Raw genomic sequence first — 26188 nt, 5'->3', positions numbered from 1 at the left:
ACGCTGATCATTTGTGCCCATTGAATCAGCTACCCCATTCCTTGTGGGCAAAATCTCCAGTTGATATGGGCAAAATTTGCCCATCCCATCAAGATTCAAACAGATCCTGCAAAACTTCGTTCCAGAATTAATCGAGATCTTATATAAATAAAGAAGCCCCTCAAGGCATAAAGCCCATAACGGAAGATTGCAAGACTCAAGGCCGCATAATCCACCCTCCTGACCCTTGTAACGCTCTGCTCTCCTTCTCAAGTCTCTTCACGGGAAGGCAGCATTCACTTGCTGAAGCTTTCAGTCTTGAAGGGACATAAGGTCCCACAGAGAAAAACTGCAGTTTGCTCAAACCCAGGTTTGATATTTAGGGCATCCGATATTAGAACAAAATGCACACCTACATCTAGATGGACTTCATGGTGACCTGTTCTCCAGAACCCCAAACTGAATGCCAACTGTGAGGCATTTTCTCAGGCTGGTTGGTTCTTGGAAACATTCCTCTTCAATTGCTTTTGGCATTGAAGACCTCCAAGGGCTGGCAATACCTGAATGAACACCCAGGGCCACCAACCTCACCATACAGTGAGTGGTCTGCCCAAGGCCATCCAGTCACTGTGAGGACCAGAGGCCAGGCCAGATCTCTCCTCTCCCTTGCTGTGGTGTCCTTCCTTTCTCCCTTTGCATATCAGGGCCACTCAGTGGGGGCTGGACTGACCACTAATCTTCTACGAAGGGCTTAGGCAACTCGGGAGGGTCAATGGGAGAGGCCCGCCACAGGCCATGGAGGTTGAGTGGGGGTCTGTCCCATTTATCATCGTGACTCAGCCACTGGATAATGACTCGTGATTAAAATGTCCCTTTCATTGGTGACGTAGGTCTGATGGGTGCAGTGCAGATTTTCTCTGGCTAAGGTTGGCCTTTCATCCCAGTTCGTAGGCCTTTCTTCTACTTCACTGCTCTCAGGTTAAGCAGTATTAATCTATTCCTAAACCTACTCTACTGTGCTGGGAGAGAGCTACGAGATTCCTTCTTTGGTTTAGTGAACTTGAGGACAAAAAACATTGCTTATGCCATTTTGATTACTTTTAAGTCTTAAGTGAGTGATGAAATACCAATGAACACATTTAAGGCTTCTTGAAGTACTTTTTTCCTTGCCCTTGAAATAACAGAGGCTGTTGTTCACAGCTCTGGTGTGGACAGTTCCATTTACAGCATTTGCTTCATCTGGAGTCAAATTAGGGACTGTAGGGAAAACAGTGTGCTCTTCTCACCTGTCCTGGCAGTAAATTTCCACGCAGTGCTCACGATGCTACCAAAGAACATTGTCTAAATGGTATGCAAAAGAAATAACAAATGTGGAGGCTGAAAAACATTCAAGTAAATTCTGTACTAGTACCTAAGAGACAAGACCAACTGGATGGGCTCCCTTTACTACCTCCCCCTCCCTTGCACGATCAGCATTAGTTTTTATTTGTTTAAAAAAAAAATTTCATTTAGAACAACAAAAAATTCAACTAATCAAATTTTCTTAAGGGGGAGGAAAATATAGGCAAAGCATGGGTGAAGAATGGGGAAACCCAGATGCACAAGCTCTGAAACCAACAGCTGGGCTTTAACATCTTGAAATAAATCTGTTTCCGGCAACCGAGGTTTCTGTTGTTCCCATTTAAATCCTGAATCACGTAAAACTCGACGACCACTTTATTTTTCAAAGTCAGAATCCTTGTTTAGGATACTTAAATCTCTATCTGATACATGTAAGGCTTAGGAGAAATTCTTTTCAATCCTGAGAAGCTAAATAAGAGAGTTGTATTAGGTGGTAGAGAGAAGGCACAAGGAAACTGGATTTGAGCAAAACCTGAAAATATTTAGATGAATGTTCTTGGGTCAATTAACTGACCACATTCTCAACTTATATGAGAAAAAAAATCATGTGGGATTTTTAAAAGTTGGATTTAACGCATAATTCAGCATTAGCACTAGGTCCTGTTTAGAAGAAATTAATCCAGATGGAAAACATTTGGCCACTAGGAAAACCAGAGTTTTGCTCAAAATGTAATCCTAACAGTAAATCAGAAGGTTGGCAGAATTTTCAGGATCCCATAAGGTTGTTCAGCGTGATGGCTTTCTCAACAGTGGTGGGAATGACACTGGAAGAAACAGACAAGACCCGTAACATAGAGGCACCTCTCCTTTTGAACTGGTAAACTCTAAAGCTCATTTTATTTTTCCCTTGACTCAAGTGATTTGCAAAACATTCAAAAAGTGAAAAAATCCTTTTCCCCCCTATAGTTTCTACTACAGAAACTATTGGTAATTTCTTACGTGCATACATTCATGTATGCGTCATGACATAGGATAAGCAAATTTCAGGGTTAGTGTGGCCAATCAAAATTAGTGTTGTACAAGGAACAGGGAGAGGCTGTTTCTCTCCAGGCTGGATCCAGTGAAGCCCCAGGACTCGTTTTACTGACTTGTCAGAAAGGGGTGAACTGGCAACCAGGGATCACGCCCAGCGCCAGGCGGAACGGACACACTATGGACGTTTCAGCTGATGTGCAACTTCCTCACGACTCTGATTTCAGTCAAAGTTAGTCAAGGTCACCTTGGGTGGCTGACTGTCTTCCCAGAAGTAAAATCTGAGGTGCGACTTCTCACCTGCCACAATCTGCATCATCCAGACTTTTTAAAAGGATCTGCTGCTTCTAAGCTGAACAACTTCTTTTGAGTTGGCTTCGAGGACGTCAGGGCTGTGTCTGTAGCCCAGCTCTGATGTGCATCTCTGTACAGTGTTCACTCCTGATTCAATACTGTTTTCTCCTTTGTTTCCCCTTTACTGAGCTCTTACTCATGCTATGCACATTTCACTGTGCTGCATGGTATGCAGCTCTGTAAAAACCTTCTGGGAAAAGGCAACGCCTAAACACACTGTAGCTAAGTTTTAGTAAAATCAGGATTAAAGTGAATCACGCTTACTATCACAGGCCAACTCAGGTCCAAGATCTCAGGGATTTAAACATGGAAACGCTTCTTGGCAAGTGTATATTCTCAGTACTCCGGAGGATAATACTCAACTTACAGAAATCTGAATTTCAATAGCTAAAAGTAAATTTAAGATGGATTCAAAGCGCCCCCAATGAATGTTTTTCCAAAAGCTTCTGAAAATCCAAAAGGTTCATTAAAAAATTGAATCATTCAGGTTTTTAAAAAAGTCTGTGTGGAGTGGTGCCTGGCCATGGTACATGATTAGCATACAGGATAACCAGAGGTGGAATCTTTATTTCACAAGTTTCAAGATACAGTACAAAACGAATCTGTACATCTCTCTATTAACAGGATTTGTTTACACAATTATATTACACTTCACCAGCCTTTATACTGAATTTAATTAAATACAAAATAAATTTACAAAAAGTCTACCATGGTGTTCTTTCCAATGTCAGTTTATGGTCTTTTAAAATGTCTCCTAAATATCAATAGTGGTTACACCTTGATCGTATCAAATGTTATGATTTTTTTTTAAATCAAAGAGAACAGTGTCATCTTATAATTCCAAACAGGAAAACTGGTGCTGTGAGATGACTCTACATATAACCAAGACATCCTTCTCGTGCACACACAGGCTTTTCACTTGTGCAAATCATTTTTACGTGGAATATTTTCAATCTTCTTGAAATACCAAGTGGAAGGAGAAATTTAGCTTCTTTTTACTACACATTTAAAAGTCAGGTAGTGCCTCAGACAGTACAGTATTCAGAAAGTTTGTATTTTCACTTATATCTGAGACCAATGACTGATGAAAAATACTTTCATGAAAATAGAAGTTCTTTTGCTTTATTTCTTGCACAGTGGTAGTCATAATATTGTATAACATATAATTAAATTCACTTTTAAAACAAACAGTAGCTGTTATTGGGGTAAATGTAGCCCATGCTGCTCTTCTTGGTAAGGGGGGTGTTTAACGGCTGAAAAACTTTTGTTTTGAAATGTGCATGTGAAATGTTAATCCAAACCTCTGAATAAGGTGTTTGCAGATGTAGCTAGACACTATAATACACATGCTACATACATGAAGACCTGTGGTCTTCATTTATAGGCTTGCATGCATACTTCCAAAACACTGGTTTGAAGAACATGAGGAGCAAAGAAAGGAGGTGAAAGAAAAAAAAAAGCTCATACAAAATTCTTGAGTTTCCTGGAGGCAACAGCAGCTCCTTAAATAAAGCAACAGATCATGGGCAGAAGTTTCTACAACTTCCCAGTGATAGAGAGATACAATGGCTTAGCAGTAAAACTCACAAATTAACCGCATATGCAGAAGGGGAACACATCCTCAAGAGTATTAGGATTAATGATCCGCAAGTTAATCTCCTTTAAGTGCTAAATCATTTTGGAAGAAAAGAAACCTTCTGATTTTTCTGTGCCATTGAATAGAAACTAAAAACAAGGTAAGCCTTACCCAGAAAACAGAAACAAAAGCTCCAAGAACAAAAAGGAAAACAAAACAAAACAGAAAACCAATAGCAAACCCCAAACACCAGTGCCACCTTCTTAGCAGAAAATAAAAAGCTAAAGAGTCTCCAGACTCTGGAACGGTTGGATAAGCAACAGACCTAACGCACAAGAGAACGGAAGCTGAGCAAAGGCCCTACTGCCGCTGCCCCAGAGGCAGGAAGACAGCCTCTCACAGGGACGGGGAGCGGGGCTACCTCGGAGAGGTGAAGCCTGAGCAAAGGCCCTACTGCCGCTGCCCCGAAGGCAGGAAGACAGCCTCTCACAGGGACGGGGAGAGCTGGGCTACCGCAGAGAGGTGAAGCCACACTCTACCTGCTAACTCTAAATCCTAACATTAAAACTCCTGAATCCTGGAGTTGGTTTAATGTCACTGACATTAACTAGCTTGAGTTACTGTCATTGTATTCAAATGGATGCCATTTGATTAGGTTAAGTATTGAGCGTTATTTTAGGAGAAACCCCGTTCCTATTTGTTTAGGTATCAGGTCCCTTGTACAGGCCGAGGAAGGGAGCCAAGGATTTCGAGACAAGTCTTTGAATGAAGTCACAGGAACTAAACTATTTTAGGTTTACCATTCAAACTGCCAGTAGCAAATGAGCCTGCGTGAAACAGGAGGTGGACAAAGGCCAACAGAAAAAAGATCGATTTGGAAGATGAATAAAAAGGACATGGGCAAGAGGTACGCCAACAGGAAGTCTGTCATCACCTGGAGAACAAGACCGGCTTTTCCCGTCTGCCTCGGGGTAGAGACCACTGTTGAAGAATTGTCTTTTTCCAAGTACTAAGAGGGAAGGAAAGATAAAGAGATAAGAATACTGCTAAAGGAGAAATTAGGTGGATGACAGAAAAACATAGAAGTTATTTGTTAAACGTTTAAATAAAATGAAACAGTTTCTTTGAAACGGAGAGTGGCTCTGACCGTGGATCATACTTATTTTGAAGGGTGGGGAGAAGAGGCAGGGGTGAAGACATGAACATCCTGTACCAAATGCAAGCGAATCTCTCACATAAGAGAGCCAACAGAAGTCTCAGTATTTACATGAGCTGCCCAAAGCGACATTACATTTCTGAGGGTAAAATGGCCTACCTTTCAGATGTGCATTTACACATGGTTCTCGCTGTGACCACCTCTTCAGGTTTAGAAGCAACTATCCAGGAGGAAAGTTTGCTCACCAGGTTTCTCATAATACTCTACACACACACACACACACACACACACACACACACACACACACAAAAGCACACAACTTCACATTTAGAGCCCTCAGCTTCCTTACGGACTGATTAGACCTAGTTCTAAATACAATCCCCACTTCAAAAACCAAAGTTTTACAAGTCTACAGGTAAGGAACTCTTCAAGTTTTCTGGCACATGAGGGGTTATGAAAAGAGTATAAAGATTAATAGAAACAGACGGAGATCAGCAAGCGCAGAAAGCCTGCTCAGACGCTAAACGGGCCTCAGATTGGATACAGGCTGGCGAACGCTGCCATCCAACTGTAAAAAGGAGTATGAGTTTGGCTGACGTGTTTCATTTGTGTATGTGATGTTCTCAGTGGTCTTTGCTGGTGCCGTGGTGGCTTTTCTCCGTATCCTTAAGCAGACAGTTCTGAAGTGTAACAGCCTGCTTTTCCTCCTGTTAACAGTGGGATGGCGATGAAACATGGTAGCTACGCAGGTGGTTGATTTTCTCCCATTACATCAAGCTGCAGAAATAAAAATCTGTCTGAACAAGGAGACTTTAGTAGCTTTCTTCAACCACTGATTTTAATGCATCTCTGACTCGCTAGAGTTTTAGTATTGTAATGGTAGTTTCTGTCTGCCATAGCCTGGCAAGGATATTTCACATTTAAAGAATTCAGGAGGGTGGTCTGTTCTTTTGCAGTAAGAAATGCAAAGTATTAATAAAATGAATCCTGGGAACAGAAGCGTTAACTTTTGGGAAAGTGTGTCTGTGATCCTGGTACCCCACCCAGAGTCGTTCAATATTGCTTTCTAATCCTCCCGTTCAGTCCAGCCTCTGGCTCCAGATAAAGGCTCTGCATACTTGTAACAAACAAGCAAATTACAGTGAGTAGGTGGGGCAAGTTCATGTGTTAGCTCAAGGAGTCAGTTCACAAAGTTTTCTATATACTCCACTCCATGGAAATGAAGTTCACATAAAACTCTTTAACAAGGCCTTTCAGTCTTTGAAGGAGAGAAGTATGGTATAAAGTATGACAATCAATCACCAATAATAAGAAACCGCCCAACCTTCCCTTTTAAAGGAACAAATACGCTGCATATGTATACTTGCACATGGACTGATCAAAGGTCCTTGGTTATCACAGTTCTGGAACACTTTGAGGACTTTTTTTTTTTCTTAACTTAAAAGGCAAGTTCTATTTTCAGACTTTCAAACATGTTAAGGTTAAATTTGCAACTAACTGGGTTTTCCTTTTTTCACTGATCAGTTCTAGTGTCAATGCATAAGACCTTCAAGACGGCTGACAGAACTTATGCACACTGAAAGAGTGACTGAAGGGACCCAAGACAGACAGCTGGACACAGCGGACATGACCACTGCGAGTGCCTTGCAAATGTTTCCGGGGTGAAAAAAGGGGGGCGGGGGAAGCCACTGAGAGCTGTTATTCCGTACGGCACTGAAACGGACATTCAACTTAGTTTAGGTAAGAGTTACTTATCCCTGAAAATAAAGGCATCAGATTCCAAGCAGCTTTAGGAATTTAACGCTTCCTTGTGCCTCTTCCAGGAGGTGGCGATCACTGATCCAAAGTCCTACACCGAATGCAAGCGTTCTCAGCAAACCCTTTCTTTGTCTGTCACCGTCGGGGGGGACATGGCGGGTTACTGCGGCGGCGGCTGCTCTGGGGGCCCCTCCTGCTGCGGTGGGGCCGGCCGTGGCCCCGGGGGCCTGGGGACAGGCATGTCCTGGTGCTGCCGCTGCCTGTAGGCGATCACTGTTCCCAACAGCAACGCGATGATGGTCATGAGGTAAAGGTCCCACTCGGGTCCCAAGAGCTGGTCCATATCAAGTTGGGTGAATATGTCTCGAATCTTAGTGAGAATAATATAAAAATCATTATGATCACTTAAACGTAAAGCTAGGAAAGTTACCTCACAAATTAGGAGATAAATACAGAATTTATTGAAACAATTGGTTTTAGTAATATTTTGCAATGTCTTTTTTAGAAAAAAGATTTTACTATAAAAACTACCACATGACCCAGCAGTTCCACTACTGGCTATTTATCTGAAAAAAACAAAAACACTTAATTCTGAAAAATACATGCAGTCCGATGTTCACAGCAGCATAATTCATAATTGCCAAGATATGGAAGCAACCTAAGGGCCCATCAACTGGTGAATGAAGATGTGGTGCATACACACAATGGAATATTATCACTCAGCCATAAAAAGAATGGCATTTTTCCATCTGTAGCAACGTGGATGGACTTGGAGGGCATTATGCTAAGTGAAGTGAGTCCGACAGAAAGACAAATGCTGTATGATATCACTGATATGTGGTATCTGAAAAATTTACAAACTAGTGAATACAACAAAAAAGAAGCAGACTCAGATATAGAGAACAAAGTAGTGGTTACCAGCAGGGAGAAGGAGTGGGAGGGGCGATACAGAGGTCCGGGATGAAGAGACACAGACTGTTACGTACAACATAAGCTACGACACGGAGAACATAGCCACTAATGTCTAATAACCATACGTGGAGTGCAATCTATAAAAATGATGAATCACTGTATTGTATATGTAACTCTAGAGTGCTGCACATCAAATGTACTTCAGTAAGAAATAAACTAAAAATTAAACCCCGCCAGACTTTAACACAGTAAACAATCTAATAAAATTAAGGACTAGACAAAACAATCAGTTCAACTGAAGAAATGAAAAGTACTTGGGTTTGATCTCTGGGGCAGAAAGACCCCCTGGAGAAAGGTACAGCAACCCACTCCAGTATTCCTGCCTGGAGAATTCCATGGACAGAGGAGCCTGGCGGCTACAGTCCATGGGGTGGCAAGGAGTCGGACAGGACCAAGTGACTAAACAACAACAAAGTATCTTACAGGACTCCTTCCGGTCAGTAACAACGCGCTAATTTCCAACCATTTTCACAGGAAATATCTGAAACAAACACTAGGAACGAGGACGGGGCTGGGGAAGCAGTGTATGGGCACAACTATAACCTGTTTCCAGTGATGACTCACTCGCTACCAAAACGCTTTCTTCTAATGACGGCAGGGCTATTTTACTACGGTCGCCCGTTTATTGTAACTGAAGGTGTTAGTTCTGTATGTTTCATATGAATCATAGTTAGATTCATGTTTAACAGCTGCACAAATGATTTTAGTTAGGATTTAACTGTAATTGACTGCTAAAACTGAACTTTAAAATTATGTTCTTTGTATATCATATTTTAATGTTGCTTAAGTTATTCCTGGTATTTTCTGACTGCTACTTACCCACCAAGAAGAAAGGAAATATGGGGCATAATCCTTTATGTTTAAATAAAACTACATTTAAAAGGTCCCCACAATATACATTTGTAGGTATAGAATCTAATTTTTTCTGGAAAAAAATTATAAGAAACTAATAGTTTCCTGGGGTAGGACCTACAAGAGGAGACTGTTTTTCTGTACTGTTTGACTTTCTTACCATCAGTACTTCTTACTCCTTTCACAGGGAAGGTGGGAGAATATCCAAGTGGTAAGATTATGGGGCATCTGATTGTTTTCCTATACCTTATTCCTTATTTAGGAGTAAGTTCCTAAAACACAACTTATTATGGAGTATTACACAACCAAATCCTAGACTGTGCTCAATACTGATAATTAGGTAAACATGGATAATAATGTAATACACATTTAATCAATAGTTTAGTTGAAATAGTCCTGAGAGAGTAAGAGCTGGTGGCCACACTGTTAGCTTTTCAGTGAAAGGAACAAAGGTCCTTTGAGTTACTGATAGCAGAGCGCACAGTGTACCCTGGATCCTGCTACCAAACAATCCTACGTTGATTATAAGTGTATAAGCAGAGGACAGGACAGACGCCAGCACCTTCAGCCCTCAGGAGCCCAATAGGTGGAGAACCTTGGTGCATCGCTAGGATTGCAAAACGAATTTCGTCTTCTGGATGCTGAAGCCTAAGGCCTCAATCTACACATGTTAACACTGAGTGAAGCCCCTTCTGGAATCTAACGGTGAAAGGGTGCATCAACTCGTCCTGAAAGATGCCAACAAAAGGTTGACATCATCCCTTTCTGGCCTGGAGTGAATTAAAGTTAAACAGCCCTTCTTTCTGCATACCTTTTAGGACTTTCAGAGTTAAATGCTGCACCAGTGAATCTGTTATGAGGAATGACAGGTACTGTAAGCAAAACAGACACCTGGAGAGCCCTAGAGCCCTGTGTTGGAAACTAAGCTGGTAGTTGTGAAGAGAATGGGTAACCCACCCACCTCCTAGCAAGGATCTACCGTTGAGCACATTTAAATAATTCTAGGTATTTTTAGAAAACACTTCCGGTGCTGTTTTTAACATGTTTCACTAGCAGAAGAATCTGAAGTACAATAGCCTGGGCAGGCTCTCAGGTTCCACTTCTTTCCATGTTTTAAATTCTCTTTTTAAGTGCTTGGTCTGAGTCACTGCTAGGCAGTCATCTGAGTAAATGGTTTTGAACTTAGTTAACTACTATTTCAAGTTGTCATGGGTTAGTCTCAGATTCCCCTAACCAGAAAACATCTGCACCAATGAAATGCACTAGCAATGGGCATACATGCATGCACGGTCACTCAGTCGTGTCTGACTCTGCGACCCCATGGACTGGAGCCCGCCAGGCTCCTCTGTCCATGGATGTCCCAGGCAAGAATTCTGGTGTGGGCTGCCACTTCCTATTCCAAGGGATCTTCCCGACCCAAGGTTTGAACCCGCGTCTCTGGTGTCTCCTGCATCGGCAGGCGGGCTCTTCACTGGTGTACCGCCTGGGATGCCCTTTAGCACCGGGGACCCGTCAGGCGCCCCTGGCACCTGTAAATGCTCTGCGGCACCCTCGTCCCTCACCCGACGAGGTCCCTCTACCCAGGAAGAAGGGCAAAGACCAGTCACTTACTCTCCTCTCCCCCAACTGAGCAAAACCAAACCTGTGGGTTGAGGTTATAGCATGTGTATTTTCATTAGGAGAGTTGTGGACCACTTACATTTGTTTCCCGTATGTACTGCAAGAAATAGACAACGCCCAACTTGCAGAGTGCCAGGAAGACTGGTACTTGAGCATCTGGGCTGGCTTCGGCTGCCATGTCATAAAAACGCTTTGCAAGGTGAATATCCTATAACAGAGGTAATAAGCCAAGATTCATTTCTTGTTAAAATAAAAATAATTACTATTTACATGTTCGGAAAGTTTATTTTACCTTTCAAGTTTCATTTTAAAATTTCCCTTATTCAAAGAAAGAACTCAAGCTTTAATTAGGGAGAATTTCTTTTAATTATCTAACTGCTTGCTTTTGAAGAATCTAATGGAAACAATTTGAAAGGTCACCTGTGTGTCCCTGACCTGACACCCCCTTGCTGGACACAGTTATATGTGAGGTCTCTGCAGAACACTGTTAACCCGGAGACTTCTGGGGTGACCTGTAGGTCTCAAGTAATTTTTTCCTACTTATAAACCAGTCAGCGTAAGGAATTTCTGGTTTCTGTCTGGAGTAGAGATCTTTATACTGGGGTGGACATACTCAAAAAAGTTTTCTAAGGGGTGGTAGGGGTTTCTCAATCCTCTTTTTCCCTGTCTTAGATGTATTTCTGTAAAGGGAGAAACAAATTATTACTAACTGTGGCCCAGATGAGGGCGCTCTGCCTTCAGATAAATGGTAGAATGGGATGGTGTGAGTTGCAAAAATCTCATTTAACAACCTCACTTCTCTCATGCCCTGAGTATTGTCAAAGAATACTAAATTCGTAGGTAAGAATTCCATGACACGGCAAAGAAAGGCTAAACACTAAGACTGACTTTTTCTGCACAGTTAAATAGAAGCAGTTACTTCCGGCTCTTCTCTGTACTTGTCCCCAGGCAAGTCATTAGTTAAAAAGAAGAGAGCATCAAACAAAAGTGACAGGATGGTGAGTGTCTTTGATTTTTTTAAAAAAGTAACACATTTTACTTGCACTGTCATATTTTTCAAGATCACACATCAAACTTTATGTGATCCATGGCCTGTGTGTGGATGATTCGATAGAGAAATTAAATCTTATCAATCAAATCCTGAATTATTTATTCCAATTATCACCAATCCTCATCTTAATTTAATACTTAAATTTTTCTATCTATATTGCATGCTGGATTGGTTAGTTTTTAGAGTATGAATATGTCATTTATTTAAAAAACAGAAAACAAATAAGAAAAGGTGATCATAACGCCTTATTAAAACTAATGGAACTCCTTAAAAAATTAGGAATAAAACCACCACATGACCCAGCAATCCCACTCTTATACATATACCCTGAGGAAACCAAAATTGAAAAAGACACACGTACTCCAATGTTCACTGCAGCACTGTTTACAATAGCTAGAACATGGAAGCAACCTAGACGCCCATAGACAGATAAATGGATAAAGAAGTTGTGGTACATATACACAATGGAACATTACTCAGCCATAAAAAGGAACACATTTGAGTCAGTTCTAATGGGGTGGATGAGCCTAGAGCCTATTATACAGAGTGAAGCAAGTCAGAAAGAGAAAGATAAATACTGTATATACTAATGCATAGATATGGGATCTAGAAAGATGGTACTGAAGAATTTATTTGCAGGGCAGCAATGGAGAAACAGACATAGAGTACAGACTTATGGATAAGAGGAGAGGGGAGGAGAGGGTGAGATGTATGACCAGAGTAACATGGAAAGTTACATTACTATATATAAGATAGATAGCCAATGGGAATTTGTTTTATGTCTCAGGGAACTCAAACAGGGCTCTGTACCAACCTATGGGGTGGGATGGGAAGGGGGATGGGAGGGAGGTTCAGGAGGGAGGGGGCGTATGTGTACCTATGGCTGATTCATGTTGAGGTTTAACTGAAAACAACAAAATTCTTGTAAAGCAATTATCCTTCAATTAAAAATAAATAAATTAAAAAAAATTATGGATACCAGCAGTCTCTCCCCTAACTCTAATCAAAGGAATACTATGCATTTCATTAGTCTTTATTCGTAAGAATTTGCATAAGCTTTGTATAACATTACAAATTAAATTTGTATAACATTACAAATTATGACACGAAAAGCACTGATTTTCTTGTTGTACAGCTTATTATACAGATTTTTTTAAAAATTAAGAGTTTCATCACTTTAATTCTGATTGTCTTTGCAAATTATTACTAAATGTGTAAAAACCACAACTTATGTGTGATCTTTTTAGGCATCAAGCCCATTAATTTTATTTGAATTAACAAAGTCAGGCCCTCTGATAGAAACCGAGTCGGATTTGGCCGACTGGTATGACAGGGCAAGGAGGCTTCAGCAGCTGTGCTATTCAGCAGACTGTCCACGAACTGAACGCACAGCCTGCAGCTCCGGATTCTTGATAAAACTATATTCAACATCTAATGTTCATATAAATGTATCAAAACTTACACACTGGAAATAAAATACTCAAATTCAATAAAATAAGCACTTTGACAAAAAAGCAGTGCATTAACAAAGTGAAATGAACCACCTTCTTTTAAGCACAAAAGGTCTCTAGGAGACTGAATGAGTAAGGAGTATCATTAGCTCCTTATCAGCCCTGGGAAAGCCTTTCAGATGTGACTCCCAGAAACTGAGAAAGCGTGAGTCCAGTGGCCAGGGAACACCTCTTTTTGCAAGTCTCTAGTTTCTAATTTGTTGTTTTCAACAGAACTGAAGGGGGGACCTACCCAAGTTATCCAGTGATGGATCATTAGAAATAACTTCGATGACAGATTAATCTGATTTTTGGCATATGTTACAGACTAAGTGTTTGCATTATCCCAATATTTATATGTGAAACTCTATGCCCTAAGGTATGAAGAAGTGAGGGCTTTGAGAGGTTATCGGGGTTGGGTGAGGTCCTAAGAGGACAGCACTCATGACCGGAATTAACGTCCTCATCAGAATCCTCAAGGAGCTTGCTGCTTCTTTCTCCCTCTTTCCTCATGAGAGGCCACAGAGAGGACAGGGCCTTCACCAGACACCAAACCTGCAGGCACCCTGGCCTTCAACTTCGCAGCCTCCAGAAATGGGAGAATAAACGCCTGCTGCTTAAGCCACTGCTCTGTGGCACTGTTTCAGAGCCCACACTGACCCAGACAGCACAGCACTCTAAAGCCATTTAAAGAGCCAATAACCTTGCTACGGAATTCTTCCCATTCCCATGTACTTACTTATGTGAACGAGGTTCCACTCATATATTTATAAAACAGAAAATAGAATGCTAAATCTATTCTACAATACTTACAATAATTTTTTAAAATGCTCTATTCATCTCAAAGATGCATTAGAGAAAGTAAAATTTTATAAAATCATGAATTTGATGAGATCAACAGTATATTCATAATTGACTATAATAATATACCCATAATATTTCTTAAAACAGCCTATAATCACAGGAAATAAAATTCAAATTCGAATTTACATACTTTTTGTTTTAGATAAGCATGACAGAGTGATCAGTATATTACACTGGTATATAACTTTTAGGAATAATGGACTAAAATATAAATTCAGGGAGAAAAGTAAAGGATACAATTTTTATTAACAAATTTGCCATGCTTTTTTTAAAAAGTTAATAATGAGGGTATCAAATTATTTTGGGATTTAAAGTAATTTAGTCATTCCATTTATAAAAATTTTAGTGTTTAAAATAGCTAGAACTTAGACTCTTTGAAACTTAAGAGAAATTTTAAATGTCAAATTAAAAATGTGTAAGAGGATACGTTTCTCAAAGTTATTTTAACACAGGTAGAAACTTGCATGACCACGGGTCTAAAGGATGACTTCAGTAGGAAGGTGTAGGAGTGAGAATAAGTTCAGCAGTAGCAAACACTTTAATTCATTTCAAAGTAATTTAGAAATGACAGAATTTGGCTGTTGATGGACAGTTTCTCAAACAGGAGTTAACAGCAGAGGCAGCGATGGTTTTCCACTTTTATGGATCTGTCTTTGGCCTAACACCCTAAATAGCGTACACACGTATGCTTGAGGGTGAGAGAGGTGGAGGGTACTCTTTCGAAATACTACAAGACTGGCTTCTAACTTAGCACCTAAAACATGAGCACACTCCAAAGGAAGCCTATTTCCTATAAAAACGAAGATGCTTTCCCCCAAATCAAAACGGCAGCACGCATACATCTGAAGTCACGCCCACCTGTTTAATGCCCAGTCCTTTCTCATGCATGTAGCCCAGGTTAAACATGGCCTGTGCGCTGTGCTGCTGCTCAGATGCGAGACGATAGTGGATAAACGCAGTCTCATAATCCACATCCGTGCCGAAGCCATAGAAGTGGTAGTCTCCAAGCTTGATTCTAGCCACAGTATAGCCTGAAATAGCGGTTAAATGTAAAACTGCCAATCAGAAACTGTGTTTAAAGTAGATGAAACTCTTATTTCTCCTCCTGCTAACACGCTTCCATAAAACAGAATGTTCATTTGTAACACAGCGTGCACGTGCGCACTCAGTCATGCCCAGCTCTTTGCGACCCCATGGACTGTAAACTGCCAGCCTCCTCGGTCCATGGGATGTTCCAGGCAAGAATACTGGAGTGGGTTGCCAGTTCCTGCTCTAGGGGATCTTCCCAACCCAAGGACAGAACGCGAGTCTCCTGAATTGGCAGGTGGGTTCTTTCTCACTAGCGCCACCTGGGAAGTCCATCTTCTAACACACAAACTTTATAGCAATTTCTTCAGCCAAGCTACAAATTCAGTAAAAAATTAAAATCAGAAGAGTTGCCCTTCTGAAGAAGGCTTTTTAATAGTCAGGGAGAGGCAAAACAAAGTGGGTGTAATCTCTATTTCACTAACAATACTCTTCAAATGATCACTGTATTCTATTGTGTCATCTAACATTTTATATAGTTCAACTGGAGCAAAGATGGGCAGATAACGTTGGGAGTAGTATGCATGAGAAAGAAATAGTCAAACAAAAAAGAGTGGGGAAAGGCTGAAATCTTACGTTTTACACCTATATTCTATTACACATTTTATTCAATTGTCATTTTACACAACACACTAGACTCAAACTAAAAATCAGAGTAAAGCATAGAATGATATAAATGTCCAGTACAAAGATCCTGCATTTCAATTTAAAAACCCTGGGATTAGAACTCATTCTAAGAATGAATACCAATCAGGCAAACAAGTTAAGCAACAGTATCTCTGTTTAAAGTCACGAATGAATCCTTATTATGGAAGATAAAAACAAAGATACAATAAAGAAAGGCCCCCAGGTTAAACTCTTATTCTAGAACTAACCAACCACTCACCTTGTGAGGCGGCCCGGTTCCAGTGAAGCAAAGCTCTGGGATAAGTTTCATTCTCACCTACAATGGTCGCTTCTCCTGCAAGGAAAATGAAACACAAACCAGGCGTTTAAGCAAAGGCACTAGAGTTTTAGGCTTCATCTGCAAACCAGGGTGGATACATGCAGCATAATTTAAATAAGAAATGGGATACAAAATATTAAATGAAAAAATTATTGACATTAAATGAGTATGGGAATAAAATACTGAGTTCAAAGGAACCATTGCATTCAGGACAATACTACTTCCCGAGGCATGTTCTGACCACGGAATTAATAATGAGACTAATTACTGAACCACTCAGTTCAGTCGCTTAGTCGTGTGTGACTCTTTGCGACCCCATGGACTGCAACACGCCAGGCTTCCCTATCTATCACCAGCTCCTGGAGTTTAATCAAACTCATGTCCATCAAGTCAGTGATGCTATCCAACCATCTCATCCTCTGTCATCCCCTTCTCCTCCTGCCTTCAACCTTTCCCAGCATCAGGGTCTTTTCAAATGAGTCAGTTCTTAGCATCAGGTAGCCAAAGTATTGGAGTTTCAGCTTCAACATCAGTCATTCCAATGAACATTCAGGACTGAATTCCTTTAGGATTGACTGGTTGGATCTCCACACAGTCCAAGGGACTCTCAAGAGTCTTCTCTAACACCACAGTTCAAAAGCATCAATTCTTCGGTGCCCAGCTTTTTTTATAGTCCAACTCTCACATCCATGTGTGACTACTGGAAAAACCATAGCTTTGACTAGATGGACCTTTGTCGGCAAAGTAATGTCTCTGCTTTTTAATATGCTGTCTAGGGCTGCCATCTATGGGGTCGCACAGAGTCGGACATGACTGAAGCAACTTAGCAGTAGCAGTAGCAGCTAGGTTGGTCATAGCTTTTCTTTCAAAGAGCAAGCCTCTTTTAATTTCATGGCTGCAATCACCATCTGCAGTGATTTCAGAGTCCAAAAAAATAAAGTCTGTCATGGTTTCCATTGTTTCCCCATCTATTTGCCATGAAGTGATGGGACCAGATGCCATGATCTTAGTTTTCTGAATGTTGAGCCAGTTTTTTCACTTTCATCAAGAGGCTCTTTAGTACTTCGCTTTCTGCCATAAGGGTGGTGTCTTCTGCATATCTGAGGTTACTGATATTTCTCCCTGCAATCTTGATTCCAGCTTGTGCTTCATTCAGTCTGACATTTCACACTGAACCACTAGGAATCTATATGCCACTGGAAAAACAATATTTTTATATTTGCTGTAGTTTGAAAAATGTATTTAACTGAAAGCAGTTAATTTTATGATCAATGTTGGATCTATTTCTAGTGTCAACTCCATAAAACTCACTTTGATGGCTTAGAGATCTGAGGTAAAATAACTTGAGCATGTGGGCTGTTCAGTTCAATAAAGAAATATCTTTGTGGCTTTTCTGTTTAAACAAGTTAACTTGATGTCTTAAATTGATGCTTGTGAACTGTGGTGTTGGAGAAGACTCTTGAGTGTCCCTTGGACAGCAAGGAGATCCAACTAGTCCATCCTAAAGGAGATCAGTCCTGGGTGTTCATTGGAAGGACTGATGTTGAAGCTGAAACTCCAATACTTTGGCCACCTCATGCGGAGAACTGATTCACTGGAAAAGACCCTGACGCTGGGAAAGATTAAGGCGGGAGGAGAAGGGGATGACACAGAGGATGAGATGGTTGGATGGCATCACCGACTCAATGGGCATGAGTCTGAGTGAACTCCGGGAGTTGGTGATGGACAGGGAGGCCTGGCGTGCTGCGATTCATGGGGTCGCAGAGAGTCGGACACGACTGAGCGACTGAACTGAACCTGACGTGCACCCTGTGTTCCAACACCCAGGCAGGACGGGAGTGGGCCTTACTCTGGTCGAGGATGAAGGCTGCGTTGCTCTGTGCCACCTCGTAGCCCTGCTCGGCCAGCAGGAGGTACTGGATCACGGCGGCGTTGTAGTCCCCGTCCTTGTAGCTGTTGTAAGCAGTCATGAGCCGCTCAGACCACCGGCCCCGTTCACAGACATTCTTAAACAACTGTGAGAACAGGAAAAAAGAGAGGTGTGTCAGAAATCATTTTTTGCACGTTGGCTACAAGCAATTGTTAAGCTTGCTGTCTGAATCTCTGGCAGTTTTATTAAAAAAAAAAAAATATATATATATATAAATCTGGGATACTAATTTGAACAGTAACTCACTCACTCCTCCTGTGAGGGGCCACCCTCTTATGCGGTAAGTTCCAGTAACAGCTCCACTTTACGAGGAAGGAAACTGAGGCATAGAGAGGTTTAGAAACTGTGTGTGCATGCTCAGTCCTGTCCACCTCTTTGCAACCCTGGGGACAGTAGCCCGCCAGGCTCCTCTGTCCATGGGATTCTCCAGGCAAGAATGCTGGAGTGGGTTGCCATCACCTTCTCCAGGGGACCTTCCCAACCCAGGGACTGGACTCACGTCTTGCATTGGCAGGTGGATTCTTTACCACTGTGTCACCTGGGAAGCCCTGAGAAACTGTGCTAAGCGTTGAACAATGTTCCTCTGACGTGCCAATCATGAGAAAGCTAAAGAGGAAAGGCTCCAGCTGGGAGATATCAGCATTCCCCCTGCAACATTCATTTAACATATACTTTTTGATGCTATGTCTCAGATACTGTCTGAGGTGCCAGAGAGACCGCAGACAATAATATCCGCTCTTATGAAGGCTAATTCCAGGGGGACAGACAAACTGAATCAGTAAGTGTGACAGTCAGAGCCTTCCCTCATTGTCTCAGTGCCAGTCGACGGAGTCTGTCTCTACTCTAGAAGAAACCATACGAAGAGAACCAGAATCAGAACCGCAGACTCTCCTCCCGGGCGAGCGCAGAAGAGCCCTCACCTCCACCGCAGTGTGACACGATCGCATGACTCCAGTGCCGCTGGCATGCATCTGAGCCAGGTTGTAGAAAGCCAAGATATGGCCTCCCTGCGAAGCTAGGTTAAAATACTTCAAGGCTTGTTTGTAATCCCTCTTGACTCCAATGCCGTCTGTAAGGAAAATCACATGAGAGGTCAGGAACAGTGTTAAGTGAGGTTTAGCTAAAGCATCAGAGAAGCCCTACCTAGGAATAAAACTAAATGAAACTCAGAATTCTTACTCCAGAATGATATGAATCTTATTAACATAGATTTGCACATTAATACAGATTAATACATTCTACAGGGCAATACAAGATGTACACAAATTATTGACTTGGAAGGACATTCATCAGATAGAAACTCAATAGCTCTCACTTCCACATCACAGTGACATCTAGAGGAAAACAGGGAATTTAGATGTGGAGTATCCATCATTACTTACTATAGTACATGGAGCCAAGCTGCAGCTGCCCATCCACCCAGCCTTGTTCAGCAGCTTTCTGGAAATACTTCAGTGCCAAATCATAATTCTGGAGAAAAAGAGGTCACATGATCACACGATGAGAAGGCTCGAAAGGCTGACATATTCTGAAGTCAGGAGATTCATTCATAAAAAGAATTCACAAAGCACACAATATTCCTGAAGTCATTAAAAGACCTTCTTTTTAATAATACACAGATGGTAATATTTTTTCAGTCATGGTGGATTAACATTTAAGACCGTGCAGAAAAACAAATACATTATTTTGTGAAACAACTTGTATGTCTGCTCTCAGAAAACATAAAACAACACTACTAAAACAGCAGACCAAAAATTAAGAAACAGTCACAGCTTTTCTATTAATCAACAAACCCTTTTAAACCTCAATTTTTAAACATTAAATAAGAAAAATTATTCTGTCCTTATTAGTTCCTTCCCTGAACAGCTTATCAAACATTATTATCATATTTCAAATATACATATCCTCAGAGAAAAATGAAACAAATGACACTCCTGGATTCTACTACCCTAAAATGACTAGAAGGAAATCAGAATGAGACCACATCCCTGTCTTTAATGCTAGGGAATATCTACGGACTAGAATACTCAACCGAGCTCTTAGTCTGGGCCCAAATTAAAAGAATACATGGCTTGGGAGATCGGACAGAGGTGGGGACGGTGATGAGGATCCAGGGCCTCCAGTGTGAGTAAGAAGCGCAGAGGAGTGAGGCGCAGTGGCCCCGGAAAACCCAGATGGCCCCGAGGAGGAGCGAGTCCAGGGAGGCAGAACCAGCGCCGTGTGGGCCGACACGGAGGTCACTGCTGAGCCGGGCAGCGCAGTGACAGGAGGTAGAAGCCTGACTGCTGAGAGCGGAGGAGTGAACGGCAGCAGCTCACGGAGCTCCTTCTCCGGAGGAACCTGGACTGAAGGAAAGGGCTGGAAAGGAGAGAGGTGGCAGCCAGAAGGGCAAGGGGTAGCACAGAGAGCTTTCCTCACTCTACACGACAGGACTTGAGAATTTTCTTAGGCCTGAGTGAAGATGCGGCCCGGAGATACTGAAGCCTGAGAGAGATGGGAGAGTAAGTGAGGCGAAGAGCAGAGATGGAAACATGAGAAACAGTTTCACGCCCTGAGAAGGCACCAGAGACACAGCCATGCCAAGAGGCAGCTGCTACGGTGGGACGGGGTGAGCGGTGGCAGGGAACCAAACCTAAGAGAGAATGGCCCAGGTTGAGCTCTGGTTACAAATGGAATGGCCTCACCTGGGCTGACTGGGAGCTAGTTAAGGAACACTTCCTACGTCACCAGCTGACTGCTTGTTGAAGTCAGAACATTAGGACTGAAAACTTACAACTTGAACTCCTCTCCCGTAGAGGTAAGCCATTCCAAGCCCACTCTGTCCAACTGGGTTGCCCTGCCAACCAGACCAAAATGAAAGGATTCATTAAAAAAAATAGGCAAGAAAAAGTGACTGCAAGAGAAATAATTTATAAGCATATTCAGAACATGTCTTAGTAAGTTTTTCAATTCAAAACAGAATTTCCTCCTTCCCATCAGACTACACAGGTTACTGAGTTTTGGAGACCTAACATTCAATATTTGCTGAAAAACAGTAACGAGTAAATTCACTTAGAATTAAATTTTGGTGACTTACCTTATGAATATCTGGCTCACAAATCTGTGATATGAAACATGACTGATATGTTTAATCTTTCCAAAATTAAAAGTAGGTCACTTTTTTTTGGGGGGGGGGTTGGTTTTCCACTGGTAGCCTCCCACCCCAACAAAGAAGATGCTGCCACAGGGCAGAATCAACACATTGAGATCAGTGGCAAGGGTATGCTTAAGGTTGTTGGACTGTGTGGAACAAAGACAATCACTGCTTTGAAACCTTAAAGAGAAAAATCTAGTATCCACCTAAAACTCAGGAGAGAAGCATCTTTAAAAAAAGTGTCACCATGCCCCTTCAGGAAAAACTTAACTGTCGTTGTCGTTTGGGACAACAAGTACTAGTCGTACTAATCCACTTAGTAGTAGTACTACCAGCTAGTAACGTGTACTAGTTGACAGAGAGGTAAGCGCACACACTGGCGTCAGAGGGTCTTAAATACTCAAGAGGCAGCTTTCTCGGGGCCAAAGAAAGTCTAACTTGTGTGTTATAATGATCAAAACTAGTCAGTGAAGCTTTAAACCTCAAGTTGCAATACAAACAGGGTAAATTATATAACTCCCATTCTATTACTAATTATATAAATTATATATTATATATATATTTTTAATATACATTAAATTATATATAAATTTATTATATATATATTTTATATATACTATATATATTAAATATATATTTATAATATACATTATATATATATAATATATATAATATATATTCAATATATATAATATATATATTGAATATATATAAAATATTATATATATGTATAATTATATAAAAATATATATATTAAAAAATTATATAATTCCCATTCTATTCCTGGCCAGGAAACTTCTCAGTAAAACTGAAACAGACTTAATATTCAATGATCTGGTCCCTAATATACACATACATGCACGCACGCACACACACACATATATGTATATAGCTTTTTATTGAGAAGGTTTCTTCCTAATCCATTCATCCAAATGAATCAAAAGCACTTCCAATAATTTATAGAATAAGTTGATTATGATTAATTCCTTTAAAAACTTATCTCTTAAAGTAACAGGAATATGGCACACGTTTCAATACACTGAGTCAAGAAGGCTTACCATGTCAGCAGCCTTTTTAAAGTAGTGAAGAGCCGTCTCGTTACTCTGAGGTACAATATCACTTCCTTCTGAGTACATCTGGAAAACAGACAGACCCCAATTTCAGTATGAGCTGTAATCATCTCAGCAATTACATTTTCCCTAAGTCATCTCATGGTTTCATGAAATCTTTCAACAAAGGGTCATAGTTTCCCACAGGATATTTTAGAATTAAAAGCAAAATCTTAACAGTAGATATTTTTAATATATTCTTGGTCATGCCAAATTTACGACTTATCTATAAACATGACTACATAAAATCAGTTCACTAATCAATCTCAGGAGAAGTAATCTTAAACCCCAAGATAAATCTTTCTTCTCACGCTGACCGAGGGCAGTCAAATGGTCAATCAGTTGTTAGGAATAAGTGATTACATGAGAAAAAGGAGAGCTGAGAGCAATGTTGTCCACTGCTTTCCCCATAATAAGATGCAAGGACAGTCTTAAACTCAGGAAAAAAGGTAACTCAAAAAGTTATTTTAAAAGGTTCCAAGCACTGAATGATTACAGAGTACCAGGTATGGGACCTGATAAAAGGGCCAAGAGAAAGGAAGATTGAATGACCAGTAGTACTGTTTTTATCCATGTGTATATTGGGGAAATAAGGAAAGGAAATATTTTTTTGAGATAGGGGAAATCAGAAATTCAGAGCAAGAATCGAGAGGGCTGAAAAGAAAAGTTCTTAAACGCTAACAAAAATAGACGGGTGATACAAATTTCTACACTGCAATAGTTAGAATGTCTAAATGTAAAGTTCTCAGGCCCCAAATGACCGGTTGTGATCGTGTGGCAAATACTGATGAGATCCTTCTCTTTGTAAAGGCTTCTGAGACATATTCTAGCTGAGCCTCCTAACCCTAGGACTTGGCCAAAGATGAAAATACCCATTGGTTTACACTGTGTTAGTGTTCAAAATAATGAAAAAGGAAGTGGTGAGAATATGCCGTGACATATAGAATCTGTTCATTAATCTCTAGACTTAAATGCTTCCTTGGCTGAAAAAAGAATAGCACTGAGAAGTGGGTGATGGCTATCATACTTAAGACATTAAATAAGGTCTGCAGATAAATTTCAACACACTCTGATCATCTCGATTCAACATGGAAGTAAACAGGCAATTATGACAGACTTAGCAAAACAGCACAACGTAAAGAGTAAATCCCTTATTACTGCATATCATACACCAAAAGCAGGGCCACAGACAGTGACAGTTAGCGTCAGTGGAGAATTAACATACTGATAAACAAATGCTACGTTCCCTCTAAGTTACCTAAGAAAATGTCTCAGGGTAGCACTTTAAAGGAGAAGGCAATGGCACCCCACTCCAGTACTCTTGCCTGGAAAATCCCATGGGCGGAGGAGCCTGGTAGGCTGCAGTCCATGGGGTCGCTAAGAGTCGGACATGACTGAGTGACTTCACTTTCACGCATTGGAGAAGAAAATGACAACCCACTCCAGTGTTCTTGCCTGGAGAATCCCATGGACGGAGAAGCCTGGTGGGCTGCAGTCCATGGGGTTGCACAGAGTCCGACACAACTGAAGTGACTTGGCAGCACTTTAAAATATAATATGCTTGTATTGGAAATTTTATTTCCAGCTTACTTTTGTTAAATTGTAGATGATGAACACCATATGTGCTTACTAGGTGAGCACCTCCTGCTATCAAAGAAAACGCTCACAGGACGTACAGTACCTTTCCCAAGAAGGCCATGGCGTGGGAATTGCCAGCATTCGCTGCTAAGTTGAAGTAGTCAAATGCTCTCTGCGAGAAGGAATTTATGAAAAGAATCAGTTATTAACAGAATCTGCCCTTGGCTTTTAACCAGAATAGTTACTTCAGAAACATTAAAAAAAAAAAAAAAATCTTGTTACACTGAAGCATACAAGTTGAAATAAATGGCAAGGCAACATTTGCTGGTTGCCATAGGTGCCCCCCAGTCCCTCTGGCAGCCAATCCAGCCCCTAGTCCTGTTTCCTTCACCGCCGAGCACGCCTGGAGCGCATCTACGACCCTCCCTCCCCATGGCTCCAGTCGAAGCGGCGTTCTTTCCTGGCAAAACTTCTGCAAAGCACCCATCCCTGATCTTTCTGCTTTCATTGTTGGGGTCACCCAAAGCGACTGCTCTTAAGTCTCAACAGGCTGGACCTTGCGGCTCCTTGAAGCGCTGTAAGGAATAGATCAGACCCTTTATCTCAGCACTGTCGCACCTTTTGCTCACTGCTCTCCAGGTACACCAACGCCCTGTTCCTTCCTGCCTGACGACCTAGACACATATGTTCTTTTTGGCCTGGGATGACCTTACCGCCAAGGTTCAACTTAAATGTCAACCACATTTCTTCAGAGGCAAGTGTTACTTTCCAGTCAGGAACCTACCACCGGACACTTTAAGTCTCCTTTGTAGCAATAATCACAATTTACTACACATTTGTTGGTGTGATTGTTTAAAAAAATAACTAATGCTTCTGTTAAACGTGAAGCTCTGCCAAGGTAAGAACCAAAGGTAAGGTCCAGCGTTGTATCCTGAATGCCTCGGGGGGAATGGGACACGTGGTACTACTCAGTGCTGGCTGAGTTCATGCGATTACGTATTGGGGATGCCTTCTCTTCCGTGAAAATCTATCCCTGTGTAACTGCTTCCCAGGCAGGTAGCATACAGCACCAAGAATATCCAAAAACTTGCTGTATAAAGGAAAGCAGAAAATTCTTAACCAGATTTCTGTTCTCTCACCTGACATTTTTACTCATCAGTTCATTTGGTGTGTTCACTGGCCTAACATGAAATTTTAATGACCGAGAGACACTGAAAGTAGTTAAAATGCTGGCTGAATAGTAATTTTTAAAAAGCATCAATATTTGGTATAGTTTCAGTGATAAGTGCATTTTGTTATGCTCTAATTCTTAAAGCTGATGCATTATGGTGTATAAAATAACCTTAATTGGAACATATAACTGGCATGGCAGAAAAACAGGGTTTCTTTAGTAAGCATCGCCAGCTGCAGGCAATGAGGTGGCAAACAAGGCAGACACAGCCCGTGCTGTTTCGAACCTCATATTCCCGCAGGAGAAACAACTATACTACATCCCTGACTAATTTACAGTGACAAAGGCCGTAGGGAACACAGACTTGCAGAACTCCTAACCGTGGTACACAACCTGTTCCTGCAGTGCGGTAGGGGTCAGGGGAGATGTGTTAGGGGAAGAGACACTGGACCTGACTTCCAGAGGATGAGTACGAACTGTCAGGCGAAGAAAGGAGGTGGGATAATAATATTCACTCTAGACAGAGGGACTGGCCTTCCAGAAGTCCCCAGACAGGGAGCTTCTTAGTATTTTCAAAGACCCGAGTAAAGGTCTCTGTGCCTGTGACTCAGAAAGCAAGGGGCTGGCGAGGGAAACAGCCATATCCAAGGCCTTGGAGTTCAAGCTGAGGGTTTTGGCTTTCGAACTATCGGAAATCACAGACCACTCAGAAGAAATTAGAGCAAGGGAACTGCACCATCAGATGCCGTTTATATCTGCAGGAACCTGTACAAATTACTGCTTAGAAAATGCAGGCAGGAAATTATTCATGTAAGTGACAGGTGTATGAGGGCAGAAGGGAAGAGATGAGCGATACACAGGACAAAAAGCTGATAAAAAACAGATTAAAAACTGGGGACTGGAAATGGATGTGGCTGCTACAGCTGCACACGCCTAATTTATAAAAAAACTCAACACTGAGGTCTCCTCGGTTCTAGGAAATACTTTCCAGTAGGAGTTTTCAGACATATGTCTATCACATTCCTATAGAAAACCAAGACGTTGTTCTATGCATTTTTGGCAGCACCGACCACTAGTTTTGGAATTAATAAAACCTTTTGCATCACCGCAAAGTATGACCACGTTTTTGTTCTTCAGGTTCCTCAGGGGTTAGATCTTGAAAGCTCATTTGTGATGGTGACTCAATTTCA

General features: G+C 41.3%; 1 protein-coding gene across 1 annotated transcript in view; it reads right to left on the bottom strand.

The window, feature by feature from the left end:
• Positions 1-3253: 3253 nt before the first annotated feature.
• The window catches only part of SEL1L (SEL1L adaptor subunit of SYVN1 ubiquitin ligase), a 64551-nt gene continuing 41616 nt past the window's right edge, over positions 3254-26188 (bottom strand). The window contains exons 12-21 of the mRNA XM_005894262.3: positions 23931-23999; positions 22199-22276; positions 20781-20843; positions 19390-19477; positions 18928-19076; positions 17927-18092; positions 16018-16092; positions 14904-15076; positions 10720-10848; positions 3254-7566 (exon numbers count right to left, since the gene is read on the bottom strand). Of these exons, the coding sequence (XP_005894324.1) occupies positions 7357-7566; positions 10720-10848; positions 14904-15076; positions 16018-16092; positions 17927-18092; positions 18928-19076; positions 19390-19477; positions 20781-20843; positions 22199-22276; positions 23931-23999 (1200 nt within the window). The 3' untranslated portion in view covers positions 3254-7356. The remainder of the gene's footprint in view (positions 7567-10719; positions 10849-14903; positions 15077-16017; positions 16093-17926; positions 18093-18927; positions 19077-19389; positions 19478-20780; positions 20844-22198; positions 22277-23930; positions 24000-26188) is intronic.

Source organism: Bos mutus, chromosome 10, assembly GCF_027580195.1.
Source record: "Bos mutus isolate GX-2022 chromosome 10, NWIPB_WYAK_1.1, whole genome shotgun sequence".
In the NCBI taxonomy this organism is placed as follows: domain Eukaryota; kingdom Metazoa; phylum Chordata; class Mammalia; order Artiodactyla; family Bovidae; genus Bos; species Bos mutus.
Note: the sequence above shows the minus strand (reverse complement) of the source record. Positions and strands in the feature narration are given on the sequence as shown.